This window comes from Polyodon spathula, chromosome 14, assembly GCF_017654505.1.
Source record: "Polyodon spathula isolate WHYD16114869_AA chromosome 14, ASM1765450v1, whole genome shotgun sequence".
Classification (NCBI taxonomy): domain Eukaryota; kingdom Metazoa; phylum Chordata; class Actinopteri; order Acipenseriformes; family Polyodontidae; genus Polyodon; species Polyodon spathula.
The window spans coordinates 37,540,168-37,560,438 of record NC_054547.1 but is presented as its reverse complement, the minus strand read 5'-3'; the positions used below and the strand labels follow the sequence as shown (position 1 = coordinate 37,560,438).

General features: G+C 43.0%; 1 protein-coding gene across 1 annotated transcript in view; it reads right to left on the bottom strand.

The window, feature by feature from the left end:
- The window catches only part of xxylt1 (xyloside xylosyltransferase 1), a 36,702-nt gene extending 16,460 nt beyond the window's left edge, over positions 1–20,242 (bottom strand). Inside the window, exons 1-3 of the mRNA XM_041271276.1 lie at positions 19,424–20,242; positions 11,610–11,757; positions 5,542–5,674 (exon numbers count right to left, since the gene is read on the bottom strand). Of these exons, the coding sequence (XP_041127210.1) occupies positions 5,542–5,674; positions 11,610–11,757; positions 19,424–19,972 (830 nt within the window). The 5' untranslated portion in view covers positions 19,973–20,242. The remainder of the gene's footprint in view (positions 1–5,541; positions 5,675–11,609; positions 11,758–19,423) is intronic.
- Positions 20,243–20,271: the final 29 nt, after the last annotated feature.

The window sequence follows — 20,271 nt, the reverse complement described above, 5'->3', positions numbered from 1 at the left end:
AGAATTGAATCTGTTCAGTCTTGAACAAAGAAGACTACGTGGCGACCTAATTCAAGCATTCAAAATTCTAAAAGGTATTGACAGTGTCGACGCAAGGGACTTTTTCAGCCTGAAAAAAGAAACAAGGACCAGGGGTCACAAATGGAGTTTAGAAAAAGGGGCATTCAGAACAGAAAATAGGAGACACTTTTTTACACAGAGAATTGTGAGGGTCTGGAATCAACTCCCCAGTAATGTTGTTGAAGCTGACACCCTGGGATCCTTCAAGAAGCTGCTTGATGAGATTTTGGGATCAATAAGCTACTAACAACCAAACGAGCAAGATGGGCCGAATGGCCTCCTCTCGTTTGTAAACTTTCTTATGTTCTTATGTTCTTATGTCTTTTTGCTAGGCATATGAACGTCCGCCTACAGCTTTTTAAAAATCATAATAAAGGCTGCACCAAGCGCTAATGAAGAGCGGGACTGTTGACTTGTGTTTGAAACGTAAGCTAGTTGTTTCCCCTGAACCCTGCAGCTCTAGTTAACTATACAGGTGTAACAAAGTCTTTCTGAAAAATGTATTGTAAAGCATAAGAATGCCTCCTCAATAAAAGGTACAGCTTATTTTCCATCTTTTACTTTCCTCGCTGGAATTGCTAATTGTGACACTGTATCAACATATAATAGGTGCTTAGAATTGAGTAGAATGGAATGGCTGAACTACCTTCCATGATTTATAATAATATCTTCTTTATGAAACTTCTCATAGAGGTGTATGGTCTACATAGTACAGACAGACAGACAGTCAAACATACACACAGACAGACACAGATAGTTGAACAACAACAAGGTGACCCAGAGATAAAGCCGGATGCAATGGGCAGGAATTATGGTAACATGCCTGGTTTCAAAACAGTTTTGCTATTTAGCCTGCAGTGTTGGGTAACCAAGCTTCTCAGAAAGCTTACTCCTTCAGCTACACGGACGCTGTGAAACAACTAAACCAGTCTTGAATTGGGAACCCCCAACTAAAAGCTGGGGGACAGGAGAATCACACACAGCAGATGTATTAGGCATAACGTCTGTACTGGCAGTACTACAAGACCTGTCTCTTACCGCAACAGTAAAACAATCATTTTTTGGTGCATTGAATATGTATACTATTTTACAAAATAGAAGAGTCCAGAATTTCCTGGGATCCCCTTTGCTGTCTTCGTTACTTGCTAGCTGAGTTTGTCCTTCAAGATCGCCAGACAAAGAAACCACTTCATTTGTACGGTCAGTAGCCAGCAACAAATAAGGGCATCTGAGACTTGAAGGGGTTTGAGATCGTTCTGAACTACAGAGTGGCAACTGATCTCACCAGACAGACCCACAGGAGAATAAACGACAAGACTGGAGAAAGACAAAAATCAATGCAAACCTTATAGTAGGGAAAGGTTAAAAAAAAAAAAAAAAAAAAACTATTGAAATAGCATATCGGTCAGCAAGGAAAAGGCCTGCATTTGTTAAATGGAGTCCTTATACAGCGTATTTAACCCTTTACTGCCCATGGTATGTTCCCATACCTATTCATGCCTATGTTCTCAATGCCAATATTAGACACTGGGCAGCAAAAAGTTAAAAATGTAGAAATATTAAATTATGATGACAAACTCTCAATTAGACATTTACTCCATATATAAATGAATACTTTACAGTCGCTTGTAGTAACTACTCTCTTTGATTGCACTCATTTTTGTATGCGTGCAATCTAAGGGTGCATCCTGAGGCTGCTAAAAGATCATTTGCTTATTTTGCTCCACGGTCTTGGAATGACTTACAGTCTAAACTTAAGTTGCAGTCCCAAATAACTTGAGTACATGATTATCTAAATGAGAGTTGAGCTTGTTTTAAGTAGTTGATTACACCTGTCACTAATTGATTGTCACTAACTGATTGTTTATTATATTGAGTATGACTTATCTGTGTTTTAAATGTATTTAATTTTTATATTTGCATTTTTGTATTGTAATATGTTTTGCTGCTACCTTTCTTGGCTAGGTCTCACTTGCAAAAGAGGTTTCAATCTCAATGTGATTTCACAGTAAAATAAAAGTTTAATAATAAATGGACAGATAGCCGTGACGTTTCAACAGGGGACATTAAGCAGATTATTATTTTATAATTTTTTTAAATGCAGATTTTTTTAAGTTTCAATAGCTTCCCTGGTTTTGCATCACTTCCTGTTTTGTAGGTAACGTCACTCCCATTGGCCCTAAGGCTAAACGTTAAGTGAAGACTAAACATTGACTGAAAACGTCCATCCATCTCTGCTATCTAGCGATCTCGTTTCATCTCCTGCAGCAGTTTCCTCAATCAGAGGTCATATCCCTCCACACGGATTGCTAAAAATAAAACGGTTTCATTGTTTTTCCCTGGAAAAAATATAACACCAGGGGGATCTATCATTTCACTTCAGGCATGCCCAATGCTGGGATCAGCAGAAGCAATGCAGCCACGAGATGAAGTGTGCAGGACATCGAGGTGCCAGTAAAAACAATGAGTATGACACAAAGTACATAGAGAGTGAAAGACTGATGAGGCATAACCTACACTGCAAAACACTGGCTCCAAGCTATAGAACTATAGCTCAAATCAGAGAAACCGAGAAAATATAATTCAAGAAAGCAAGTGCTGGTGGATAGGGCTGTAAAGATGAATTGTGATATTGTATTTACACGGTATATCGTATCATAATAGAGGTCTACATCACTTGTATCGTGAAACAAGACCAAAAGCACAGCTCATTGCAGCTTACCAAATAGTTCTCGAATGAAGAGGAACTGTTTTATCCTTTGTATGGATACATGCTGTCTTCATCTCATTACACTGTTCATCATTAAATCATTATTCCATCTTGAGCGCATATCTTGCAATCTTCCCAGAGAGATTACATTGGCTCTGCTCCTCTGCCAATAGCCAGAGCGGAGGGGGTTTGTGTTGCAGCCTGGCACAACCCAACCAAAGCAAAGAAGTTCCCTTCAGACAGGCATGTGTTTCCACCAGCCTCTGTCTTCTCCTCCTCACAATCCTAATGGGTTTGTTTTTTTGTCTTCACACCGCAGTCCGCATTAAAATCCCTCCTTGAGCAGAATTTCACAGCTGAAAGCTGCGGGGCATCAATCAATCTGAGCACTTTAAACAAGCAAGCCTTTATTAATGTATCTGTCAAACTGCAAATACAAAGTGAGAGCTATCTCTACCATGTACATCTCCTGGCCCTACACAGACGGCATGCACATGGACAAATGTCACTATCACAGGGCAACCTCCATACTCCCCCAGATTATAATGCACGAACCGATCCTGTAACATGCCCTGCCCTCTATTACCTGGTGGACCGCTGGCACGTGTCACTTATACATGTTGCTACCAACTAACTGCTACAAATGGAAACTGATCAATGTACATTTTATTATCTGTCTAAAACAGTACATTCAGCTCCTAACCAGACAGAAATGAGATCTCAATCTTAAAATTCTACGTGGTGCAAAACTTTTGGCCACAGCTGGACACTACAGGCAAGATACTTTGCACATATTTCTATCAGGCAGGCCATACTTCTTTTTAAAGAGACTTACTAATCTGAAATTCTGGAGATCTGACAAGATAAAAGGTTCTTGAATACCATATGAGGAATTAGTGCTGGTACATTAAAATTAAGAAGAACGCCGGCATGCTGATCAAAATATGATGAATAAGACATGGGAGCGGCTCTGTTACCAAAATCAGACAGCAGTTCAGCTGCCCACTTCTGAGAATTTGTATGAAATACTCTGTCTGTTCCAAATTTAATTTCCATTGCACATGTCAGGAATGCACAGGAGCAGGATGAATGGGTCTACAGTACTGATTCCTCAGAAGCTGTATCCCACTGGGGCCAGAAGTGGGAGTGTGAGTGGGACTGTACAGGGAGTGTAACCCATTACCTGTTCACAAGAAGCAGGGTATGAACCATGCAAACCCAACATTAGTTGAGGAGTAATGTCCAAGGGGATGTTCTTTAAGCCAGCACACCCTTATAAAACCTGACCCTGGTAAAGGTTGCTGCTTTCCCATGCTGATGCTAGCTATTTACCAATTTATCGTGGTTTGCCTAATAAGCTGTAACATACATTCTATGCTTCATAGTGCTTACCCATCTAGACCTGCAAGATGCACGTTAATCCTGACCTGATCACCCTGACAAATAATCTGGAGGATAGGCCAACAGCACCAGACTAATTGAAGGGACAGGCATGATAGGCTACTATAACAACAGATTTATATCAAAATAAAAAAATACAGTAACAGCAAGTTCTAACAACAATTGCACTATTTTACTTCTGATTGATATGCGGTTATACAGGCAAGGAAAAGCTGTCTCAGGGTAGATGAAGGGTGAGGGATGGGGTGAACCCAGTGGCTGGGTCTTCAGCCCCACCTAGTGGATTCAGATAAAAAGTACAGTTCAGGTACCAAAAAAGGTCACAGTTTAAAAAGATAAAAGGTAGGTGTATGAAATGACCCAATCAAACGCTTCAGTACTTCTCTCACACACCCACGCGGTATTGAAGAGAAGGCTAAGATTACACTCACTCTGATACCCAGCACAAAGCTCTGCATGTCTTTTAAGAAATGTGGCATCCTTAAAGACTCAGAAGAGATCACATTAAATTCGTCATTTTAAAATATACGCTCTGTTTAGTTTTGTACTGGTTTTCCTGTCCCATTGCCCGAGGAATTCGGAGAAGCCCTTTCCTCGCTCTCTCAGTGACAACGGAGCCCCCGTGCCAGTCGTTCGCAGCTCTGAACTTGCTCGTTTGCTCGTTTGCTTGTTTGTTTAAAACGCGCTGTTTGAAATTCAAGAGGCGGCTGCAGTGGCCTCTGCTAAAAGCGATGTCAAAGACCCGAAAACAAAACACATTCCAAACATGCATTGTCCTCCAGGAATGAGTCAAGCAGAACAATACCGCCAGAGATATCCTGTTATTCCGTGACCTCCAGGATACGAAATCGTGCAGAGTTTCCTGCGTTTTTATTCCAAGTCAAGGTTTAACTGGAGCGAGCAGCAGAAACCACAGCAGGTCACTTTTACACTGTGTGGTGTTTGTAACAATCATTCCAGCATTTCCCTTATGGTTCACTAGACAGTTCTCTGTTGTCATAACTGCAATCCCAGTACAGCACAGACTGTAGCAGATATGCACATCTCAAATGCTATTTAAAAACATCCGGGTGTTGCAATATGAGAAACAGTATGAACACACAATGCACTTGACCTGTATATGACCCTCCCCCACTAAGACACATATACGCTATATAAAACAAGACCTTGAGAGGTTTGTCTTCTGCAGTCATAAAACACAACTCCTGAGTTCCGCTAACCCACTAAAGACATAGAAAATGTGTGAATGTAAATGCAATGAATACACAGTCAGTTCCACTCATGACTCCCTGCCAGACCCTTCTGTGTGTCCTGCATGGACCGGGAGCTGCTGCTGCCATAGCGACACTCCCGTCACCACGGCGATATACCTGTAAACCGGCTGCATCTCCCTGGCAATCCCGATGACGGCTCCGGCAGGGAAGTGGTTAAACTGCTCGAACAGCTCCCGGATGTTGGTCTTGTACTTCAGGTCCAAGTCTAACTGCACGATCCGCTTGATTTCTGAGAGGGGAAGAGAAGGGAGGAGGACTGAGAGTGATGCAGACACACAGCGCACTGCCCTTCAGTGCACACAAGTTCGGTGAAGCAAGATTAATTTGATTCAGCGTATCACTTGTAAAACAGATCCAAAAGAGGTGAAGAACTCTGAGGTGGTACACAAAGGGCCTGACTGTAACTACAGAACGAGAAAAGGCCATTCGGCCCATCAAGATTTCCCTCGTTAGCTCACCATTCTCCCCTACTGGAGGGATCTCATTTAAAAGCATCTAGTCTTTTTATAAAAGTTCCCAGTGTTTTTGATTCTACTATGTGTCGTGGTCAGCTATTCCATGCTTTTATAACTCTGTGTAAGAAAGTGCTTCCTATCTTCTGTTCTAAACTTACTCACCAGAAAGAAAACAAATCTGGATTTTAATACAACACAGTGCTTGCAAGTTCAAACCAATCCTCAAATGACCATCACTCATAAGAGACATGGCTGGGGAGCTGACGTGTGCAATGGGAAGAGCTTCAAGGCATAGAGAGGAAAAATTGTGCATGTGCTATCTAATCCCTGTAGGACCCACACAGCTAGCGTTCTGAACTGTTATCCAGGTGCAGAGCACCACAGCCTGCTCAATGACATGCACCAGTCAGCAGGGTTTAACCATTTGGAAAGCAAGTAAACAAGGAGATGTGAAGAGAGGATTCATAGCTCACTGAATCTATCCTCAGGGGGTCAGAGACTGACTGTGCTGTACGGCAGCGGCAAACGCGGGCTGGTAATACTGGGATTTCTGGCAAAACATCCGACGCTCATTGAAGACGCGGCTGGAGGGCCATCCAGACCAAGGGGCTGAACAGCATCAGCGGCTGGAGGGCCACCCAGGATAGTCACAGATGAGCTGCGGTGTGCGATCCCTCTCCCCTCTCAGGAGCCCAAGCTGTTTGTGATAAAGTCCACTGACAGCTGGTCTGGGAGTCGGACACACCACCGGCACTCAATTTATTCACTCCCCTGGTCAGACTGGAACCAGCACAGAGACGGCTGCCAAAAGCTTCAAAGAGAGAAAGCCATCATTATATACCAATGTACAAATATGCCCTCCCAGATCAAGAGAGATGCAGCGTCTCTCCAATGTGAATCAATGACAAATTAAAAAATAAAAACCACGATGAGAATAGCCGCGTTTCAGCGTGTTGGAGCCACAGTCAGTATAAAGTGTCTGCATGAGTATCTACTACAGACCAGAGAGCTTGCATGGTTATCTACTACAGACCAGAAAGCCTGCAGGCGTATCTACTACAGACCAGAGAGCCTGCATGCGTATCTACTACAGACTAGAGAGCCTGCATGCGTATCTACTACAGACTAGAGAGCCTGCATGCGTATCTACTACAGACCAGAGAGCCTGCATGCGTATCTACTACAGACCAGAAAGCCTGCAGGCGTATCTACTACAGACCAGAGAGCTTGCATTGTTATCTACTACAGACCAGAGAGCCTGCATGCGTATCTACTACAGACCAGAGAGCCTGCATGCGTATCTACTACAGACCAGAAAGCCTGCAGGCGTATCTACTACAGACCAGAGAGCTTGCATTGTTATCTACTACAGACCAGAGAGCCTGCATGCGCATCTACTACAGACCAGAGAGCTTGCACTGTTATCTACTACAGAGAGCTTTCATGCATATCTACTACAGATCAGAGAGCCCCTCTTAGCAACAGTTGCTCAAAGGTACACAGATTACGATTAGAAAGAAAGTTCACAAACTTTCTATGATTCTGTTTCAGGTTCAAAATGACCCCCAGTGTAACAGTTTGTCTCAGTGCATGCTTTGTGCATCAGCAGCAGCACAGTGGAGATGGTTATTTGCTCGCCTCAGGCCCCCTGGCTGTACTGCATTAAGGCTCGGGTATCTTCTCACATTAAAGATTCAACTCACTTTCATAATAAACTGTCCTGGATGTTGAAAGTGACGAAAGCTGCAAGTATTAGCACTGCTGTGTCAGCATGGCAACGAGAAAATGAAGCTCAACTATCTTTCAGTGCAGTCACTGGGATCAAATGGGAGTTTGGTCCGTCTCAAAGGGAATCCTGACTGATAGGGTTTCAGTGGAGAGACTGCCATGATTGATTTTGTGATTAAAGAAAAAAGAGAGAGACTTGCTGGGTCTTAGTTGCAGAGTCTGGATTTGACCCATTGGGCCTTACTTTGAAGTGCAAACTTTTCAGAGAGGAATTAAATAATTTAAATGGTATAAAACAAAAAAAATGACTCATAATGATGAACATATATCTGATTATGATTACATCCACAGCACATCTGAATTGCAAAAGGTAGCACAGGAAAAGCCTCGCTTCTGAGGAGGAGACAGGCTTTTCTCACTCCACATCTGATTGGCGGTTTTGTTCAGAGTATTGATCGGAATCTGTACCACACTAAAAATGCTTGTTTAAGGACTGCTCTTTATAGAGTGTCTATAAACATCCTTGCATTCTAAACAGTGCTTTGGAAAATGAGAACGAACGAGAGCGATTACCCCCGATCCCCCACTCAGTTGTGATCCGATCTGCCTCGGCTTCGCACCTAGCGCCGCGCCCCCTCCCATGTAAGAGACAGCGGAATGGGCCTGCTCTGTATTGACAAATCCTGAGCAGGAACCCACTTGATCGCTGGAACAAGCCTCGAGGGGCAGAGGTTGGAAGTAATGCGAGCTGACCCTCACCCTCCCGGTGTCCGCAGTCATGTTTGATTGCCAAGCCAGCTCTGCGACTCCTGGGAACTACTAAAGAAGAAGAAGCAGAAGCAGCAGCAGCAGTAGGCACTGGTGTAAGGCGTTTAAAGCTTGGTTCTCATTTACTGAGCTTACGGCTTTTAGAAATCAGAATTTAACATTGTAGCTAATTATTAAAATAGTGAGTTTTCAATTGCTTTGATGATTTCTAATGACTGGTGAGTATCCTGGTGGATCCTGATTCTCCCTGGATATAGGGGGGGTGCTGTTTCAATATATGTATGTCTTAAAAGTGCATTATATACTAAAGTACAGTATATACTAGTACATTAATACTATATACAATGCTGCGATGAAGACGACCCAGTTGAACAGGAACCCGTTTTTGAAGTCACAAACATAGCTGTGCTTTCTCATGCATGTTGCTGAATAGTTGCACACAACCTTCACTCAGCTTATTTAGGCCAAGCAGATCAGACAACACATCGATTGAATGCATTCATTTGCATGCTGACTGGAGGATAAGGGGTTAACTTATTGTATTGACATTCTCTAAACTAAAACTTCGAGCAGACAAATGTTTGGTCAAACAAATGACCTCCACCCTCTATATACAAGCACACTGAATCAGCGAGCCTGTGTCTGCTTTAGGAGGGCCTGACGTGCATCTTTGGAAAAGAAAATGCACACTTAAAAAGAATAAAATAAAGAGCGCAAGGCTGGCTGCAAAGCAAAAGCAGCAGGACTTCATAGTACCTTGCCCTACTTTGTGCCTGGAACTGCTCAACATATTCATAGAGAGAGACAGGAGGGCTGTTTTGATCTTGTAAAAGCACAAAGCCAGATGGTGCAGAGAAGAGAAAAAAAACAAAAATACCAGGAAAAATACCAGGAAAAATGATGACACCCCCCACTCCCCCACCCACCCACACACCCACACACCCACACAGGTAAAAATGCTGTTGCAAATCGAAATCTCTGCTTATTCACAGCAACTGGCTGGACTTCTTTGCAATGCAACACCAAGGCACAATTCAAGACAAACAGTGACACATTGTGGCCTTATTTATTTATTTAATTTTTTTACAATGCTAGAAATCTCATACTGTCACTATACGGGATTAAAACAGTTAATAAATGGGATTTTAGTAATGTTTGATAGTGACTGGGTCTCAGACTATTCCAAATTCTTTGCTGTTTTCATTCGTGTTGAGTAAAAATAAACTAATTTCTCTTGTGACCTAAAAAAACAAAACACGTTAAACAAATTGGATGGGGAGCGCTTAACCCTCTTACAACAATGTCTGTAGTGTAATTAGAGAAAGAGGCTTTATCTAATCCAGAAAACAAAAGGGCTACTCCACATTTCAAGTGGCACAATTACTGTACTTATTGACCTACATTTGAACCGGGCCCCAGAGCATACAAAGTAATAAAACACGCCCGATGAGCATGTGAATAACAAGGTGAGCAAAAAGACAGACACGACAGTGAAGAGAGTTGATTTATAAAAATAAAAGACTCATTTTCACTTAATTAGGCTCCAGATGGAAATGAAGGTGCCGCTTGTTGCAGGTGACAAACAGCTTTTCAAACCCGCAGTGGAGGCAGAAAAAGTGTCTCTTTTGTTCACACATTCTCTTTTGCTTGTTATATTTTTTGCCTACTGTTCAGCTCTGCAAGTTATCATGCGGCTCCAGTCCTGACCTTAGCACCCCCTGCCTGCCGTTCAATCCTGGGCCTCTGTGCAGCAGATCACTGGGGGATTAATCGAGACCATCTGAGCCGGATTTGAACCCGGGTCTGCAGGGCATCACAGGCTTGTGAATCTGTCCGCTGTGCCACATATCCCTTTAATAATACTTTCAAATATGACCAGGCTCACAGATGAATCGGCGGCACCTGCATTAAGATCTGGAGAGTGTCAGGGATCGAGTCAGCCAGCTTCATTCAGGCAGAAACCAGGCACCTAGCTGGAATTGTTCACAGCTGTTATAATCAAGTACAACACGGGTAAATCAAACTAAATGAACATAACGTTGATGTGAATTGTGAATTTTTTTTTTTCTTTTTCTCTTTTTTTTTTTTTAAGGCAACATCGGGTATTAGCCTCATGCATCATAATGATCCACTGTCATTTTTGTATTAGTCAGGGCATGGTTTCATTCTGACAAGTCTGCAAGGGTTTTAAATTGTTCTGGAGGGATCAATTACTGTACCAGAGCCTCGTAACTCCTTCAGGGAAGTTGGGAGTGGAAATCTGTAGCTAAAAGATCCCAAAGAGTCATGTGAAGCTTGTTTACGCACTGGCTCTGTGCATCACTAGCATGGTCAATTCTTGCTAACTTCAACAGAAATGTGCCTTTCATGAGTGCCCCCTCTCCTCTCCATGGACAGGTTCAAATTTTATTCATGGTCGAGTCTCCTCAGTGGCTTCCCAGGGCCTCAGTGTGTTTGAGAGGAGCAGTCGGAGGGGACACCCTGTCTGGCTTTGATCTGCAAGGCCCCATGGCAGGGGTTCCAGCGACCAAATCTGAACTCCACTCTGCCTGCACCCTGCAAACATTATATCCAGCTCTACTACTGACTTGCAAGTGCATTGAGAGGGTAGACGTCTCCAAATATCAATACAATAAATTTTACATTTTCTTATACTTTTGCATGATATTGTTATACCATACTGAGAATGCTGCTCTAATATATATTTTTTGTTGTTGCATTTTTTGCTGCTTCTTCCTGACTTTGAATATTGCTAGATGAATCTTAGTTACCAGCCACTGTGCTTGCATTCTCATTCTAGAAACTGTCCAGCCTGTGACCTTTCAACTCCATAGCGCTAGATGCTCTATACAGCACTATATTACACAGCTCTGTACAATAAGAAGACAAAAAAAATGAAATGCCAGACATTTAGACCAAAAGTCTTTCTCAAGGTCTTCAAAGAGTTTCGGGTCACGTTTCAATTATTTTTTTCTCGAGCTGAAGAAGGCACTCCTTTACTGAGTCTAAAGGAGAACAGTATAAACATTATTTTTTTACGTATTTACACACAACCTCAGACTGGGACCTAGGAGTCCTGTAAGGTTCCAGAGTGATTTCCAAAAGCACCTGTTAACAAACCTGAAAGGTTCAGAGCAATGGTCTACACCCCTAGCTCTGCTCTGTGTTTTGTTAGCTATGGAGGACAGTGATGAGAAAGTGGCGTGTGCTCACCTGCTGGCATGATGCGGTGCATGGCGACAGACAGGAAGAAGATGGAGTCACTGTAGTAGGTTCCTGAACCAGCGCTGAAGTGCTTCTGCATGGCCTCCACGATGGGAAACAGCTTCTCCGTCAGTGCCTTGACATTGTGGAAGCTGACCTGAGAAGAGACACAGAGCACAGCACGACGTGAGAACGCTCGCCTCTCACACACCCTGGAGGAGACGCTGAGCACTGCTTGTGTGTCATTGATCACGCTCCTTCTCCTGAGGGACAAAAAACATAATGTTTCACTTTTGTTCCGATAAAATAAAATACTTACGGTATCAAGTAAATTACACTTTAAATAGATTACTTTTTTTTTTTTTTATGTCAGCCTGTCAAGAGAGGTCAACAGATCGCTGGTACGAGGGTGGAAATAACACTCCTATTGCATAGCAGTTTCACACATTCTAGGACTCATTACAAGCTTGATTAGTCCAAGTGTACAGGTATCAAGCTCAGGTGTGTTCTATTAATCTCACAGTACACCAGGAATAGATCAAACTCCTATGCAATGGTAGTATTGGTGAATGACCGTCACCAACACACACAGGGCCCTGTGAAGATCCAAGCTGGCACGCTCCTCTGCTATTGTCAAAAAAGCCACTTAAGAGTTCAGAGTAAGCACCATGTGTCGAGGACAGAGCTGCCAGGAACAAGGCTTTCAGTCTGACAACAACAAGAATGGACTAGAAAGACTGACAATGTGTGACGTATGTTAACTGGCAGCACTGTCCTGTGGGGGGGTATAGATAAGGATAATGACACACCAACAAAAGAATGTGGGGGGGGAGGTGGGGGGGTATAGATAAGGATTATATACTATGGGGGGGGGGGGGGGGGAGGGGGGGGGATATAGATAAGGATATATAGCACCCAACCCCCTCCCCCCACCCCATATCTAGATAAGGATATATAAGCACCCACACCCCCTGGGTGGTGGGGGATCTATCCTTATATTCGAGTTATATAGCTATCTAGATAAGGATATATAGATGCTGTAGGTACAAGTGAAAGACTTTAATACGGGCATCAAAAGTGTGAATTCACAGCAGACCACACTGATGTTACCTTGTTTTTTACAGGTGAGAAAACCACTTTCATAATTCTTTCGTTCTGAGCCATTATTCTGCAGCTGTGTGGGGGCGAGAAAATGCTAAACACTGCGTAACACAGAAAGGTATTTCCCTGCAGCTCCCCCTGCCGCCTACATCACTAAGCAGGATGGCAGTATAGTCTCTCATGCATGGACAGTACCAGCCTGGCTGGCGTGAGGCGTGTTTTGAAGCAGCAGTGACTCCTCTGTAGGCGTCGACTTGCTGTATTGCGGGGTCTAGCAGTGGGAGGGAGCATCTCAGTACAGACAGCTAAACCCTGCTCTGTATGACTCATTCCCCCAAATCCTTACTGGAAGCCTTGAGGTTGTGTGCAGCAGTTGCTGTTTTTGGCTTTCGAATGTGTAGGATGTGTATGTGTGCGTTCTTGAAACCCGTACCGGCTTGCTGATATATTTGATAATATCTTCTTGCCTTGCTAGATTCCACTGGTTTTTTTGTATTATTTTAAATTAGTTCAAAATACAACATTACATCCATGCTGTTAACTGCAGCCAAACAGCCAGAAGTTCACTGAAGTGATCAAACTTCATCCAGGGTGAAACAAAACACAATGACAATTGTTTGCTGCCCGCTGGCAGGCAGCTATTAAGTAATTGTGATGAAGCAATGCGTTTCACCACAGAGGTTTGTTAATATGACGATGGGCTTTGCTGTATCAGATCCAAATGAAGAGGCACGGTTCAACTTGTAATCCCTTCTACATTAAAGCACAGATTGAAACCAGTGTCTTGTGGGAGGCATGTGCAGCGACTGGATCTGAATCATCATCAGGGATCCTAGTCTTCCGCAGTAAAAAAAAAAGAAATTATCCGATAAAAAAAAAAAAAAAAGAAAATCGGAGAGTAAAATAAACAGGTTAAAAATTAGTTTTCCCTGCCACTCATCAGCTGTCTTGTCCTTTTCTATTGGCGCTTTACTGTTACGTGTGTTTGATGAAACCAAAACAACTTTTTATGAAAGGAAAATAAAAGTGGATTTTTTGTAAACTAAATTCGTATGAAGCTTAGAAGGGTCACTTAAGGACTCTAGAAGATTTCAAAGATCCTAACGCTCAAACTGCCAGGCAAATATTCAATTATTTCAGCATGCACTGCTTGAAATGCAGCCAGTGGCAAAAATGAATCGGTCATTAGAACCAGTAGAAAACCTACTGGCAGCAGTCTTTTGGGGGTTTCCTATTCCCAGTGCAAATTCTACTGCCAGTAAGAAGCCCCACAAACACTGGAGTATATGCCACACATACATTATGAGACAACGCTATGCAAACCAGCTGGGGCATTTGACATGTCAAGTGATGAACTGTGCAGGGTATACTAGCCCCAGAGCAGTCAGCCATACAAGGAGTGCAAGAAAGTGTTCAACAGTTTGAAAGGGTACATAAGAAATAGTCATTGGTTTGAAAGAATGCAAGACAGATTAAAACATGAGAACTGAATACTAAAAAGTTATTCAATGCTAGAACTTCAGGGACAGGGGTAGAAATATACTGTAGCCTATTGCTTATTATGTGTTTTATAAGTCATTTGTCAAAACAGTGTTTGATTGATGAGCAGTTCTGATGCATGCATAAACCTGTATGAATGCAGTGTGCAGTGCTGCATTGACGTGCAGATCTGATGCATGTCATGTATCTGAAGTGATCAATGTACAAGTTGTGTACAAAGTATCTAACAAACCTGCTGGAAATGACCTACCCAGACAAGCCTGGGTCAAGCTGAACAGACTAAGAACTGGACATGGCCGTTACCAGGCCACCCTACACAAGTGGGGTCTCACTGATGACCCAATTTGAGAATGCATTGACGGCAAGGAGCAGCCAGCCGACCGCATTCTATACACCTGCCCTCGCTTCAGGTGCCCCAGCAACATGTTAAGCTCATACGAAAATATATGCGAGACGCACTGTGCATCTACAGTACATAAACAGAACTCTGCAACCGGAGCAGCCCATCCCAAACAGTGAACATTTACTTCATCAGCCGCACTTAACTGAGCAAAACAGACGGGACATGCAGGTTCAAATAGAAAAACAAAGCAGATGCAAATCTATGTAAATAATATTTACATAGATTGCAAATATAGCAAACATCTAAAATACCTCTACAGTAAGATAACAGTAAACTAGTTGAACAAATATCATGCTTTTTTTATTGAAAACATCATATAAGTGATATACCAATGCAATACTGTAGGGCAGTAGCAGTTTTTACTGATGTGCATTTTTGAGTGGATTGATATTTTCTATAGAGCAATAGCAGCCTGACTGCAATTTAAAAGGTAAAGCAGTAAACAAGTGAAACAAATAAACTACAGGGAATTCAATTACCTTTCAGGGTTAACTGACAAACAGAGCAATGATCCTCTCTTTATTGAGCGCAGTACAAGCAGTTGTGAAATTAAAAGGAGATGTTTACCAGCAACTCACTACCTGATCCAGCTGGAGGAGAAACACTGGGATTAGTGCAGGGAAGCTGGCTGGGCTCTTGTCTGCCTGGCGATGGAGAGTGACCCAATTCAGAGCAGGCATGCTTCCTTGGCACCAGAGCCTGGTAATGAAACGCACTACTAACAGCGCCAGCCAAGACTATCCCCAATGCAAGCCTGCCAGCATCTCCACTGCTAAGTGGCGCCAATGGATCATTCCAGTTAAAATGCAACTGTTAGTATTACAAGATATCAAGTGAAACTCAAAGACTCTGAGAAACCAGTTACAAAAGTAACACCCAGAGCAGAAGCAGGATATTTAAACCCATTTTACTAACGGTCCCATTCACACTTATCTTGAACTGAACTTTTTTGCTTCTTTGCAATGTGAAAACAGCATCATCTGAGTTGACATCCAAGCACACTAGCTAACTTCTTCAGCATTGAAGTGTGATGTGTGATGTGAATTTACTGGGGAATTCTCTTCCAAATACACTGTATTGAGTACATTGTGTAACATTACAAGTTACCAAAACAAGATACAAACTCCTCCTCCCAGCAGGACACTCGGGTAGAAGCAGGACCTCGCCCTGGAAACTACGCTGCACCTCACCTGGCAATCGACAGCGCATTGCAGGTCTCAGGGGGCTAGACAGAGAACATTGTGCACCGTGTCTGTAAATGAGACACAGGACAGAAAATAGATTCCACAGCTTCTGCAGGTGCCAGTCAATACACATGAGGACCTTTGCGTGTGCAGATGGCTATTTTTACAACCGCAGCGGCCCCAAGCATCTGATGTGTCGAACTGTCGAAAGACCTGGGGATGTTACATTGGGTTTGCAAAGGAACGTCAATCTCAGGATTAGATATCTCACACATCATCATGCGAGTGGTACAGCCGAAATCACACTTGTGACGATGGTGCATCCTTACAGTAACTGTGTGCGAGGCAGGCAATGCATTTTGGTGCACTGATGTTACCGATTCTGACCCCAACTGCAAACAGGCAATGTTAAAAACCCCTGAAGCAGCTTCTGTGAAGATCTCTTTTTGTACAGTGGTTAGGAGGATTGCTTCGGAGAGCGTGGGTGGCAGTTGGCATCTGTGCTTTGCATCAATCAAACCATGCCAACAACAGATCCAATTGTTCCCTCCTTACTTTAGATTATGGTTTGCAGTAAGCAGATGAAGTATATCCACCAAGTGCTCTGCAGTGCTGTACAGTAATCACAATAATACTACAAAGGCAGCTGCACAGTGGATTACTGCAGGATGAGCAGTCTGTAGCCAGAACCAGCTTGCTGTATAGGCTCTGTCAATAAGATGTGTGTGTGGATAAGATGACATAACCTCCTTGGGACTGCAAGTTTTCTGAGATTAGAGCTGTGCAAGCTGGTTACCTTTAGGATATAGCTCACAAACGATTGCCTGCCACCTGTATCGTATAATCTGTGCATGTGGAATTTTGTTATATATAAAAGCTGCATAACCCTGAAAGTCAGTTTCAATCACATTGCCTCAGCAGGACTTCTAGAGAGATTACAGTAAGATGTTCAGTTGGCAGGGGCTTCCATACCCTTGACTGTACAAGTTACTAATGTTTCACAAGACAGAGCCATGTATGGAATATTAGTCTTTAATCTTAAAATATATGGATGTGTCCATGTGTCTTTGTAAAAACATCGAAAAAAACAAATCCTGTTTACAGCAAAACAAAAGAAAACTGTTTTTTTAATCTTTACAGTAAACAGTCTCTGCTGGGTGCAGCTCTGGTTTAAACCAACAGTTTAACGTGTCTGAAATATCTGACCAGCGATCGCTTTTCCCAATTGACCGAAGCCGTTTTTATGAAGCAATTCTCAGAGGAGGAATAATGCAAGTCCACAGTCTCACTGCTCCTGCCATACATCCTGTGCAGTGCTGTATATGAGGAGTACACTGCTGGCAGCTGGTTCAAGTCATATGAGGACAATTACACTGGATTAGGCTGCTCAGCACGCTGGCACACATTCTAAACTATGTTTAAGGACTGCACTACTTCGAATTATGAACAAGGTGTGGCAAGGCTTTAAAAGGTGCCAACCCTTCAGGCACATTTTAAAGTTCTATACCATAAGCGTGGAGGTATTTGTTGTATCTGATTAGCAACAGGATCACCGTGTTTTGTTGTCCCAATGAACGTTCTGTGCTGTACTTGTGTTTTTAAGGATAGGCAGATTTTTGAAACACAGCACGTCATTTAAACAGCCACTTCCTGTAATGTAGGTCACCCTCACTCCAATCACTATGGTACACGTTCATTTTATTTTCACCATTCACCTCCACCTATCCCATCACTCCCCTGTAACACTGCATGTGTAATGTAGAGCTGTAAAGTAATAACATACTAACTTGTTTTTTTTTTTTTTTTTTTTTTTATTCAGTTAGTTCAAAATGATAAATATAGTCAGTTGGAATTTGAAAAAAAAAAAAAAGTATATTCAAGATCATGAAAACCCCACCCGTAACTACTGGCAACAGTGCACAAGCCGAGTACTGGGGTGGCACTTTAAAACATTAAAGATTACACCTTGAAACAATCAATTAAATAATGTACTGCCATCTCCACCCATACGCCACTCAGGCAACCAAAACAAAGGAGCAGGCTTTCAGTCTTGAGGGTAGGGGAGCGTGTGGCCAGCCTGATAACTAACAAGCGTTGTAAAGTGCAACACTGCCCCCTAGTGCCTCATACTGGATATTACATTCTGAAACACAGAGAGCAAACATGTCACAGCATGTTAGCACTGCCTAGAACTGCTATTCAAATCGCCCTGCCTGCACATGCAACACTGCGTGCTCATCATCATGTACCTGTGTTTGAAGAGCACACGGTTATGTATTCAGATTCCAAGATGTTTAGTAAGCACGCTGCCTGACTGGGGGGAAACAGGCAACAAGAGCCCCATTGTAGAGGATTATGGTATACTGAAACCTACTGTTTTATAAACTATTGCTCAGAAAATTGACTGGAATCAGGGATGGAAATAAGACTTCTGTTGCATAGCAGTTTGATCCATTCCAGGTTTTACTATAATAAGACACACCTCAGCTATTCACCTACTGTATACACTGTGGCTAATCAAGCTCATAGTAAAACCTGGAATGGGTGAAAATGCAATGCAATATGAGTCTTATATCCATCCCTAGGAATAACAACAACAATAAAAAAATTAGTCACACCCTTGTTATGATGTTATAACACTAGCCACTACAGTCTGCTTAGTCATTTACCAGGTACTTCAAAAAAGGGATGGGGACAGTAGACTACAAGCTAGTACTGGTCTCACTTTAAAAAGTGACAGTGTCCTAAAATCATGCTGGGCTTTGTGTGTGTCAGTTCCCAACATTCTTCCCGAAATGAACCCTCCGTGCCCTGTGCTCTATTAGAAACCAGACTCTGTGTTTCTCACTGTGTTTACATCCAGGTAATGGAACTTGCTATACAAGTGTCACCCCCTTAGGGAATCCTACTTGTCAAACAGGTGTGTTCTGGAACCTGTCTGCAGCAGCAGGGGGTCCAATGGCAGCTGCAATCTCTGTTGCAAGCTGTAACTGTGGGAAAGCAACTGGAAACAAATAAGGAAGGCGTTTTTGTATTGCATTTACTGCTGATAGAACTGAAAGAAATGTATTTTATAGCCCAGAACTCCAGGGATTGAGGGCGATTACAGTACAGGTGTAAAGATATAGGGTCAATATAAAGTTAGAGTTACAACTGGTTCCAAAGTAATCACATGGTTGGAACATGTCCATAAACAATGTTCTTCATGTTATTAAGACTGAGAAGTGGCCAAACTGCAGTTATTGATAGCTGAGACATCTGTAACAAGGGAAGGTGGTGAGGCAAGGGAAAGGTTACTGTGGGTTATGTTAAGATTTTAAAATCTAAAAAGTTGTTACTAAACCTTTAGGAATTTGAACAGAAGTTTAGTGAGGTTTTTTGTGGGTTTTTTTTTTGTGCAGAGCACATCACAGGTTTACGGCAATCGGATGCATTTAAAACTGTGTTAGATAATGACATTATGCGTTTAGAATTGTGTTGCAAAGGGACTGGGCGGAAAAACCCTAACTCTAAACCTGCAAGAACACTGATACACCTGTGATGGTAAAACAAATAGTTGAGCAACACATTCTTGGCACGGTTTAATTGGCTTTTAATCAATCAAAAACCTGGCCGGTCCAAAATGGCACCCCTACCTCACACCGGAAGGTGGCGCCCTGCAGCAAGTCTTTCAGCATCTTTTCCCCGATCTCTCTGCTCGGTTCGTCGCTCACAAAATGCAGGGTCAAGACTTCCCCGTCCTCGAACCTGGCATGCTTCAGCATCGATCTCATGGCAATCTGGAACTTGTGCTGCAGCGACTGGCTCTTGTCCACTTTGGCGAACATCATAATCGCGTGAAAATACCGCGGACGCTCCTCCTCCGGCGTCCCTCTCTTCCACGCCGCTGCGTTAACACTGTCCGTGCTCGCTGTGCCAGCGTCTCGCACGCTTGCAGCTGCTGCAGCTTTTGAATCGCGGTGCTCGGTTTTGGTATCGGGGGAGAGATCGCAGTCGTTGCTGTTTGCGTGGTTGGCATGAGTCTCTTTGATACGCTTGGTAGTGCTGGAAAAGTTCTGTCGATCCGATCCGAAACTGTAAAATGCAACAACAGCCAGCGCGGCTGCGATAACCAGCACTGTCTGGTAATATCGGACTGTGCTGACCCGACCCATTGCGTTTGAGAGCAGCCTCGGGATGCCCATGGTATCCCTACAAGAAGCCCAGATATCGTGATTGCGTGGGATTTCCTGTGCACTGCACTACTTCTCCCCCAAACTATCGCTAGCTGTCTTCTAGCTCCAGGAAGGAGCCATGCTGGACCGGAGTCGCATAAAACACGTGGGCGGGGTTATCCTAACGTCACTGCTCAGAGCAACGCCCTGGATAGGAAGAATATACACGACAATTTTGTAAAGTTCCCTAATGTTTATCGTGTTTGTTGTCGTTCAAGCATTTTTCTTTTTTGTAACTCCCAGTTGGTTGTTTTAACAACAATTCATAA